Raw genomic sequence first — 11,088 nt, 5'->3', positions numbered from 1 at the left:
TCAGCGCAGGAATTAGCTGGTGTTGTTTCCCTTTCAGTTGTGCGTATTTTTAGAGGGCAGTCTTTGTGTTGCTTGCGATGCATTACTCAACCCCGTCCCTCCTTGCACGACACACACATCAAATGGATATTTTCTTGTGGTGTGTTTAGCTGTGGTTCATTTAGAGTCTCCTTGATATTACACTGTGGAGATACGTCTCAAATCCCAACTTCACCAAACAATACAGACCTGTCATTTGAGGATGACCCCCAACAACGGGTTTAAGTACCCTTATTACCACCCGGAATGCTTAGGAAACACGTCTGGCCTATACTTTAACGTTTTACAAAAACAGATTCATGTTTTTCCCCGAAGGGTTATAGTTCCTTAGTATCTGACAACAAAACAACCCAAAAACAGCTCTGATTACCCTCGTGCTGCAAACCACTATTTCCTGAAGCGAGGCTGCCAAATTCCAGGGCTGCATGTCACCTCATTTGTTTTTCCACAACAGTTTGGTCTGGAAGTGTGCACAAGAAAGGGGCAAGGCTAAGGCCAGCAGCCAAGCACAGGTCCCATGAGCCTCTGTGCTGCTATCTTAATCACAGACGCTGGAGCCGTCAGAAATGCAGGGTTTTGGCCTTTCTGGGCCAGCGTCGATACTTTGAGGTCGATGACCCCCTTACCTTAGGGCGTTGATTTCTCACAAACCTGGGAAACGTAGCTTTGCAATTCCCATCGAACTATTTTTATTGTGACCGAGCACTAACTTGTACAAGCTAGCACATAAAAAGGTTGTCTACTAGGTCAATAGGTTGTATTCTTCTTCTTTGTTGAATAGCCGCAGTGGGTCTCGATGCATTGCGGACAAGTTAAATCAGTTACATTTCCGGATACGCCTGTAGCGTAGAGATCCACTGCGACACTCAAAGTGACACTCTGATGCAAAAGTTTGCGTTCGCCTTTAGACCACTACTTTAGACAAGTTATTGAGAGTCAATCGAGTCAAAATCTCACTAAGAATTCCAACTGAATGATCTCATCTTAGCCTCAGTTGAGGTGTCCTGAGCCTGGTTTTCAAACTCAGTTTAAAAAATCAAACCAAAGCAAAGCACAGCCCAGAACTTATACAGTCAGTGCAGACACTCGCACTGAGAGAGCATGATGTTTGCATAAGCATGGCAAGTAAGTCAGTGGTACTGTCCAAATGCTCTTCTTCCCTTTGTAATACTCCTTTAGATGTGGTCTGTTAGATGATGTGCTTGGCTATCCCTGCATCCATTAATACGTGTCAGTGTTTCTTCAACATCCTGCTTTCAACGTCAAACCTGTCACCGGTGAACCTTTCTGTTGCATAAATCTTTCATAGGCTGTCGTTACAGGGTGCTGCGTCATGTACGCTAGACACCCAGCACTCTGTACGGGGCGTTCGGCTGCAGCAGCAAATGCAGTGTAGGAGTGGGCTACTTTGACTGCTGTGATTGCTTATCAGAAAGGAATGGACGGAAGGACTCATCCAACCAAATTGCATCATGCATTCTGATGAGGGCTGTGGACGGCCCAGCAAGCTATTCTTGTGAATGACTCAAATACCTTTTTTTTTTTTTTTTGCCTCTACCAAAGAGGTGCCGATTGACAACCGTGAGATTATCCAGTGTAGTTGTAAGAAAGCAATCAAGGACAGGCTTTGACAAGCAACTGCTGAGCGGGAATTCTGGTGAGGTTGAGGCAGTGAATCTCCTGCCAAGCTACAGGTCACTGCTCGTCCTAACGGCGCATAACAAAATAAGGTGGATTTTTATCGGCCCGCCATCTGTACTTAGTCATGTATTCCATTATGGTTGACAACACCTTCTTGAGAGCTGATGGATTTATATTGCGGTGCGAGGGTGGCAGACCGTTTTCTGTCTCCACTAAAGGCTCTGATAAAGTAGTTTCTCGTTCTGCTACTCAACGATACGACGGCGAAATTTCCTCTTCATGAAAACCATTTTGCACAAGGTTTGAGTGTCTACAGAGGGTTACAGTCGGATTGTAGGAATAGCCTAAATGTTGCCTCTTCTTAATGGCTTCATCGTATTGCTGTAAGGCAATCCAATTTTCTGATCTTATTCGACGGTTCTGGCTTAGTGAAGTGAACAATTAATGCCCCCATTTGCTTCCTCTTCACATCACTAATGGTCACTTTGTGGCCATTAGTGATGTTATCTTAAAGGCTGATTTGTGAGACTACTCCGGGGCCATTCCGTTGTAGTACTAAACACTCAATTAGATTTTATGTCATCATCAATAGTCATCTACAAAGTACAGAGGGACAAGAATAGACGGGAATGGTCACATCACGAACGTTAGGGCAAAAGAAAGATTTGAGTCAGGATCCCTTGCTATATCATTCTAAACAACTGACTGCAGTCTAATTCATATATTTTTTTGATATACTATGAAAGGAACATATTCATCCCCCTCCCCCCTTAAAAAAAGGTTTTTACATCCTGTCATTCCTAAACACCGGTCCATGGCCTGGCTCTCTTTTACTGCGCTGTAATACCTTAGGTTAGCAGAAACACAGTGGCGGTGGTGTAGCTCTTCAGGGCTCTAGGATGAGTCTTCCAGATGTCACCCTAATGGACCTCAGCACCAACCAGAGGGGGAAACCCCGGCGTTGTACATCACCGGGAGAGGCAGAGAAGTATTCCTCTCCCCATTACTCCTTCCGCAGTGCGTTCCGGGAAAGCCGGGTTCCATCACAGCGGACTAACTTGCAGCGGCTTTTTCTTTCTCTTCAAAATAACTGACAAGTCACCGTGCTCCCCTCTTGATAAGGGCAAACGTTTGCATGTTAATATTCTCTCAGATCCATAAACTACTGGCACACACTTGCTGATCGGTCTTGTATTCATCGAGGGGTGAAAGGTCGCTGTTGGATTCAGTTTAGCAGAGAGGGTTGGCATGCCTCAAATTGCTGCTGTCGTTCACTTCCCCTCAGTGGGCAGCTCAGAGAAGCATATTCTCTACATATGTTATTCTCATTCATTTGGGTTCCCGATTGAGTGTCACTGCAGCTCAGTGTCTCTGACAACATTAGCCTTTACACCCTAAGCAAAGGCAGCAGTCTGGATAAGTCCTTCCCCTAGTGTCTCTCTGGCTCTCGCTCTTTTGTGTGTGTCAATGATGGTTGGTTCAAGCAGCCTCACCTGGCCCGAGTCCTGATTCCGAGACTGATTGGGGTCTGGGGCCGGGTGAGAGTGCACACCTCTTGTGCATAGCGCAATCAAACTGCACCGGTTAAACCTGAGTGTGGCACCTAGGTCGCGTCTAACCCGAACATTGCGACAATTGTCTTTGCAATAAACGACCACCAAAGCAGGCTGAATAGGAAAGGTTCAAGTAAATACGTTTCAGGCTCAAATGCACACTCAAATTACAATGTTTAAAAGTAAGAGATTGAGACACTGAAAACCGAATAAATATGATATAAATCTTCTTTATTACGGTCAGATCGTTTAAACTATTTAATTCAAGCTTTAACCTTCAATGAAGTTCCTTAAATCATTTTAATTATTAATTAAATGGGTAATTGTTGAAACCCCCTGAGATTCCCACAATGTCAATCGTGGGAGCAATTATTTTAAGTTTGGAAGATGCTGGAAAAGAAAATTGTAATTAGAACTTCAAATCGGTTTGAATCAGACATTAAAGATTACGATTTGGGAAAAGTAAGACAAATGTCGCCGTCCGGAGTGCGAACAGAGACCAGTAGAAGTATGGGTAAATTTTCCAGCTTGAGAACATGTTGAGGGACATGGAAAATGTGACAGTTTGTTGCAGAATTTGTGTTTCATATGCATTTCTTTTTTTTTATGCATTGTTTTTAAACTGTATTTGCTGAACAAATATGTTTGCCTTTCAGTCGCATTTACAGTCACATTTACATTTAGGGGCATTTAGATCTTAATCACAGACGCATTTAGACGCTTTTATCCAAAAGTGACTTAAAATAAGTACATTTGTCAGAAGAAAGAGAAACCACAATATATCGCAGTCGGTACAGTAAGGACGTTGGCATGCTGGCATGGCTGCATTCCAAACCTATTGACTCTCCCAGCAACCCACCGGTACCAGCCTGCAGTCTGTAGTATTCCCATTCCCAGCAGTATTGTGTGAGCGAATGGAACAGCTCCACCATACGAGCCACTGCGTAGGTGGGTGTTTCTATTCTTAGCAGGCCACTGCATGTGATGACAGGCTCTCTGAGCATCATGTGTTGCCTATCGTGTCAACACTAAAGGCATATATAAAACAACTGCATAGCTAAGTGATTTTAGAATGAATGTGAAAAGGTTTAGCGACTTTTTCAATTTTACTTAAGAATTAATCATCAAGAGCAACTGATTTTTTTTCCTTGTACATTATTTATTAAGGGTTAGGTTTTTTTAATGGTGGCAGCTGTATACTTTTGCCTTTGAGGTTGAAAACGATCCAATTTATGCTTTATTGCTTCAAGGGGCAATGAATCCACGCTGAATTTGATTCATCTTTAATTCCTTTGTAAAAATAATTCCCTTTTTTGGAATGTTTGTTTTCTGGTCTGTGGTCGGTGGCAGGACGTTACATGCTCGTACAAAAAAAACCTCAGTTCAGTCATATTGTGTAAGGCTTGCCCTCAACGGCCCAAGCACTTGAAATGCATTGTGACCCCTAAGTACATAGCAGTGTTCAAAGAGGTGTCTGAAAGACGGCGAATCTGTGTTTGTTTGGCCAAAACATGTTCAGAGGCGGACTATATGAGGTATGGCTCAAATAAAACGGCATTCGGAAAGCTACATCCGCTCTGGGACAACCATTAATTCTGAAACGGCTTTATTTCCGTTCCATCTTTATGGCTAGTAATCCACCACGTTTTCCTGTGATTTGGTTGCAGCCGGAGCCATTTATAGTGCACTGAGGGTTCACACACATTCCTGTGCTAACAGTAAACATTCCCTCTGGATTAATTACCTGCTGCTGGGCCAAACTCTGTGGGCCGCCTGGCCGACTCAGGATCATAGGAGGCCGATTGTCAGGTCGGGTAAAGGAAAAGGGGATCTGGGATCAGGCACTATGATACTTGCAGAGCATCTGGGGTTGAGGTGGCACAGAGTCTGGACCGGAAACACAGACATGTCTGTGTTTCCTGTTTCGGCGAAGGGATACTGTACCAAAGAGGAACTCTTCTGCAAGTGTAAAGATGGGGCTTTCTAACGAGGATTGCAGGAAGCATATTTAACATGGCAAGTCTACATGGTTTATTTGAAACCTTTGCTGAAACTTGAAAACCTGTCTCCAGGCATGTTTTTTTTTTGTTTCACCTTCAACGGTAAGTATTTCCTTGTTCCGATGAAGCCAGAGAGAGTGAAACCCACATTTTCGCCCACATTTGAGGTAGTCTGCGATCTTTGAGGCTAACGAAAAGGTAGATGAATTTGTTTTTACACCATTTCCATCCAAGTTTCCATGCATCGTGGAAGAACTTGTTTGTGGTTTTTCCCTCGTTGTAGATAGCAGATATTTTACCAGCAAATGGTGCAGGATGTGGTTGGGTTAGAGTTCATCTTGTGGGTGGCAGCCCACATTTCTGGCACTCTTGATCGCGCTTCGGGGTGTGAGGGACTGATTGGCACACACTTCACTAATTTCAGGAAGGCCCGATCCTCCCACTCGCCTGATGGAAGTGAAGTCACTCACCACCACCCACTCATCCCCTGCTTCACTACCCTAGAGTGGGGGGATTTAATAGCCCTCAGGCCATTAAGCTGTAGCTCTATACGTATTCAGTCAAAGCGTGTTTCAGGAGCAAAAAGAAAAGGGTTTTGTTTCGCTTTCCTTTTATTTATTTATTAATCAATGTATTTATTTGGTCATTTATGCATTTCTTTTTTTTTGGGATAAAAACAACAATATGCAAATATAAAACCAAGTCATTTCTACAAAACATATTCGCTGGTGCACTAGTTTCTGGGATAATAGTTGTGTATAAGTTTGGGATTGGTTTATAGACAAGTCTTCTCCCACTGAATGATTTATAGCCATTTTTCGCATATGTCCCTCAAACTCACTCCTTCATTCACTGAAGAGCTCCTCAATTATTAATTGTATTAGAGATGCTTCTATCTTGGCAAAAAAATATTCCTCACCTATCTTCAATCAGTCTTTTTTATTTATTTTTTTTGACGGACAGATTTAAGGACGATTCTTTTGACCTTTCACCATGATTTTTTGTTGCATTTCTTTATACACTCTTGAACTTTTGGATTTAATTCAGATTTGAGTATCCAGGCTTGCATTTTTGTCTACATGTGATTCAGTATTTCTTACTCAGTGCTGCATAGAATACGAATTTGCCTAAAATAAAATAATGAAATCTGCTATTAAGCCTGGCAGCCATTTGTTCATCTAATGAGTTTGTAAAAGAACAAAGCAATGAGCAAAGGATATAGGAGATTGCATACATATTAGAAAAATGAGTTTTAAATTTGAATAAACATTTTTAATCTAAAGCCCCTTCTTCTCATAAAGGCCAGCGGCTCCTCGTTCAGAATCCAGTTTATTCCGACAACCTTCACAACCTACACACCACTATAACCAATCAATAATTGATATTGCCAATTCATTTTATGATCCCCTTATTAGCAGCTCTGTTCACCTAAGCCCGAGGCTGCCAAAGAAATTACAATAATGAATAAAATATATGGTGGGTCGAGTGCTGAACGTATAGCCCCCCCCCCCCCCCCCTCCCCTCGCTCAGGGGCTCCTTATGAATCCAGGTCATCACCGGCTCCCTGCCACGCGCTAATGGCAGATTAAACTGTCCCGGTCAGACCTAGACTGAGTACCCCCAGCCCATTCTGCCGCCAATTTGAATTCGCCCTTCAGAAGGGGGGTCTGGAGCGGGGAAATACATTTCTTTCTGCTTCCAATACGCTTTTGAAGGAGCCAATCCTTCCACCGAGCTGGCTTCCACCAAGCTGGCTTCACCCCAGGCGCGTTTTTTGGCCGGTTTGACGACAATGACGACAGGGAAGCGACGGCACGCAGCAAATTGCTTCGAGTCATTTGAACTAGGCCCGTTGGTCACGCCTCTTGTGCTGAAGTGAATGCCGGCAGCCTCCCCAGATCAACGTGCAATCTACGATTGATCTTCTTGGCCTGGCAATAGCCAGGCTAGGTCCCGACCCAAAGACCGGCGCGTCTTTGGGTCTGACCCCATTCCAGCCTGAGGCGGTGTTGGGCTCTCCTGGAGATGAGGTCAGGGGGGACATGGGAAGTGTATGGGGGGGGCGGGGGGGTTACAGTGCTGGGTGGGGGAGAGGGTGGGGGCGTCCTTCTGGAAAGATGAAGAACGAGAGTACCTTGAACCAGAGTGAATATCGATCTTCTCCGTCATGCTGGTGTTACAAGAGCATGATTTACATCATTGGACATGGCCCCGGGACCCCAAAGAGGGGGGGGTGGATGGTTCCGGAGACAGGACGGGGTGGTGCAAGGAGCAGGGGGCTACGAGGCTAAAGCAGGGACATCCGATGGCTGATAAGGCCCCTTCCTTCTATAAATATCGATTAATAAACTCGCGGCTGCTGCGACCCCATTTCCCGTCGCTTGTTTGTTGCGTTGTGTTTTTTCCCGCTCCACTCACCCCGCCGTAGAGCTTTCATTTTACGCCTCGACGGTTATCGTCTTATCAGGTTTTTCACCCTCCAGGATGTGTTTCCACAAGCGAGGGCGGTTATTGAGTTAGGATCTGTTTATTTTTAATTAGACGGCCCCATTGTAAGATGGCTGGGGGTGGCTGGGTAGGGGGGTGGGTGGGGGGGGGGGGGGGGTAGAGGACTGGGTGGCGGTTTTGGGAACATTCCCTTGTGTTCAGTCCTGTCGTCGCCACAGCTGCCTGATCCAGCGCTCGCTGGGCGGTCACAGGGTACTGGGAACGTCCCACGGCTGTGTCCCCCTGTTCCGGTGGCCCCGCGCTGAACTTTAATTACTGTGAGTGGCCTTGCGGAAAAGCATTTTTCTCCCCTCCGCCCCTGCCTGCTCTGTGCTGACACGGTGGTGACACCGACAAGTCTGTGCTCCGAGGTGGTCCCTCCGGTCCTTGTGGGAAACGTTAAAGAAAGTATAAATGTCCTTATGTCCTTGGCAATGATAGAAAAAATGAAACAGATGATTGAAAATAACATGGGATCAGCATATTTTTTGATGAAAATATGTAGTATGATCGTTCTTTCAAATTACATGGATCCTGTAAATAGTGGCCCTTCAGGCATTCCATCAGTTGTAAACGCTTTCCAACGAGCACTGTACACGTTTGTTTATAAATTGTTTACTATTTACATATTTATATTTGCATATAAACCACGGGATATATGCCGTGATACGCCAAGGACCGGACAACCATCTGGTTGTCCGTCTAAAGTCAAAGGTTGTGAGGCATGGCTTTACTTCTGTCCCTGCTTCCCCGGTCATACTTCCTGTGTTCTTTAGATTTCAGTTCAACAGGCCACCCATTTTATTCATTGGAAATGTCCAAAACATGCAGAGGAAGTGCAGATGAGCTGCTCCTTCCAAACAGGGACTGTATCGGAATATCCGAGTACAGAAGAAATTGAGGTTTCACAGGCGCAACACATCATTGGCCAAGTCAGCTTGGACTTGTACTGTACAGGGCCCACTGTCTTACCTGATGAATCTGGAACCCTTCTTCTGTTGTGTTTGCTGTGATATGTTGTGATAGATTAGCACTCAGTGGCCCACAGGGCCGTATAACTAGAGTGCTTTCTTTGGAAAGATTTGTTCAGTGTGTCAGGAGAGTTTTCAACAGTACATTTCCACTGGGTCGCTGAAAAACAACTTTGTGACAGACTGGGTTATCCCTTTTTTTATTTTTCAAAGTCTCCTCAGTCCATTATTTCACTCCACTATTAAGTGATTCCTTTTTATGATTCCCTTGCGCAGTGCAACTCACATTGTTATAGGGTGGTGTCAACACGGCTATGCAGCCAAGTGGAACCTCCCGTTTGTATTAATGGGAGTGGATGACAGCTTGTCAATGTTAATAACAGTGGACTAATATGCATAGAGCAGTGCTCTTACTACTGAGGCCACAGCGATTAATAATGAATGCCTCACATTCAGCCAATCGCACACACACCGAAACACACACACGCACACACAATGTCAGCAACCATCAGCTCAGGAGGAACGGGATACAATCAGCGAGCCCTTCAATAGCCAGAAGAACGACCCTACCTCCGGAGATAAAGTCTTCGATTCCTATAGAAAACTGCTCAGCTTTGCTGTAACCAAACCACATTATGCAGTATGAGAGCTTGAGGCCGTATTTCACTTCTGCGTAGAACACCCACGGTCGGGGTCCCTGCGACGGTGCTTTCATTTAAATTTCTGCAGCCCGACTTGCGTGCCACTTTCTGCCACTTTCGTAGCTTTCTGCTACGAGAGCCACGGCGCCCGAGCCCAAACCCAGCTTTGGGCGTCCACAAACCAACTGATTTGGATTTCAAATCAGCTCTTGTAAATTATATGCAGTCGTTTATTTACAACGGAACATTTATCTCAATATGCAACGAAGTTTCTTAGCCCCCCCCCCCCCCCCCCCCCCGGGTACTGTGCCCCGGACGCAACGGCCCCCGGTGTGATTAACCCGTGCATTGGGTTCCTAGCAATATGGATTTAGGGCTTCTTCAGAGTATTGATTTGTAGCGACAGAGCCATCCGTCATTGAGCCTTTCGGCCCAGCTCAGTCACTGATAACCTTTACTCTATACGATGTTGGTTGCAGGTTTAGGCACGCGAGGTAAAACAACACTAAGTTACACTGCAATAAACTATACTGGTATTAGAGATCCACTATAAAAACCATGCTGTTTTGCCGTTACTTTAATTTGGTTAATTTAAATTTAAGATAAGTATAAATCTTTACTGTATTTGTAATTTGGTTAGTTCTAAAGCCCAGCAGCAATGTTTTCATGATTACCACAACACTGCAGGGTCTGTAAGAATTTAGGGATATTTTAAGTATTCTCTGTAGGGGAAAAAGTCGAAACTAATTCATAGTTATATTCCTGAATTTCAATGAATGTTGTGCTGTGCCTTTTTATTAAAAACAAATGCCATTTCCAGCATCTCATATCATTGTTTAATGTGGAATATATACAAGAAAGAGCTGAGGCCCTGGGGAAATTGTTAACTATTCCTGTTGGGCAGAGTGTTGTCAAGAAGTGATAGCATATCTGAAGTAGTGCGCTTGCTGCGGTTCCCATCCAAGAAAAAGCTTTTTATTTATGCAGAACTCATCAGTAGGGATTATCTGTGACCATATTACTTTAATGATATAGCTGCGTCTACTTTGTCACAAACCTATTAAATGCAGAATACAAGCAAGAACTTTTGTAGGAAATAATCATATCAAATAAATCAATATTGATGCTTCCAGGGCACCGAAGGAAGGTCACTGAAAATGCCTCCACATTCATTCAGCTCGTAGTTTTCTATTTATTATTACTTGTTTTTATTTTCGCAGTCTGTGCTGCCTCAGTCAGTATGATGGACAGGCCCTTTTGGGGAACTTGCTTGTCTCAGGGAATAGATTGTATTGGTACTTGCTATGCCCCCGTCTAGTGCAGAAAGAAGTTGTTCTGTGTCTGACACAAACGACATGATGATGTTGCATCGACACGTCTTTAAGAGAGGACAAAATGTCGGCGAGGAATCGGAATGGAAGAGAAACGAGAGAGTTGCCAATTAGCGGCTGGCCATTTGGATTTTTCGTGAGCACTGGCAGTGCTGAGATGGACAGGAAGCAGCAGACTAGAGCGGAAGGCGTTACACAAGCTGCCTGATTGCTTTCTTTAGTCCAACACACATTTTGACTGACAGGAGAGAGAGACGCGACGTGTGAATGTTTCTCTAATGAGCCGTGAACAAAACACTGTGAAATGAAAATATACGGAAATCTGTCAGCTTAAACCATCTCAGCCAGGTTGATCGATTGAGTAGACTAGAGTACAAGGGCAGCCCATAATCACAGCTATAGTCGCAAAAAAGGCTTCATTTTGC

At 44.4% G+C, this 11,088-nt stretch overlaps 1 protein-coding gene across 3 annotated transcripts in view; it reads left to right on the top strand.

Moving 5' to 3' along the window:
* The window catches only part of chst15 (carbohydrate sulfotransferase 15), a 34,940-nt gene that overhangs the window by 3,290 nt on the left and 20,562 nt on the right, over positions 1-11,088 (top strand). Inside the window, exon 1 of one of the 3 annotated variants that reach the window (XR_003973841.1) lies at positions 5,196-5,335. The exons of 1 other annotated variant lie outside the window; for it this stretch is intronic. Coding sequence is in view for 1 of the 2 variants with exons in the window: in XM_030340210.1 (XP_030196070.1) it covers positions 5,260-5,335 (76 nt within the window). In the remaining variant the exon portion in view is untranslated. Of the gene's footprint in view, positions 1-5,195; positions 5,336-11,088 lie in introns of those variants that run through there. One more of the 3 variants, XM_030340210.1, reaches the window with a different exon arrangement.

Source organism: Gadus morhua, chromosome 18 (assembly GCF_902167405.1).
Source record: "Gadus morhua chromosome 18, gadMor3.0, whole genome shotgun sequence".
In the NCBI taxonomy this organism is placed as follows: Eukaryota; Metazoa; Chordata; class Actinopteri; order Gadiformes; family Gadidae; genus Gadus; species Gadus morhua.
The sequence above is the reverse complement of the archived record's forward strand: the minus strand, read 5'-3'. Positions and strand labels throughout refer to the sequence as shown.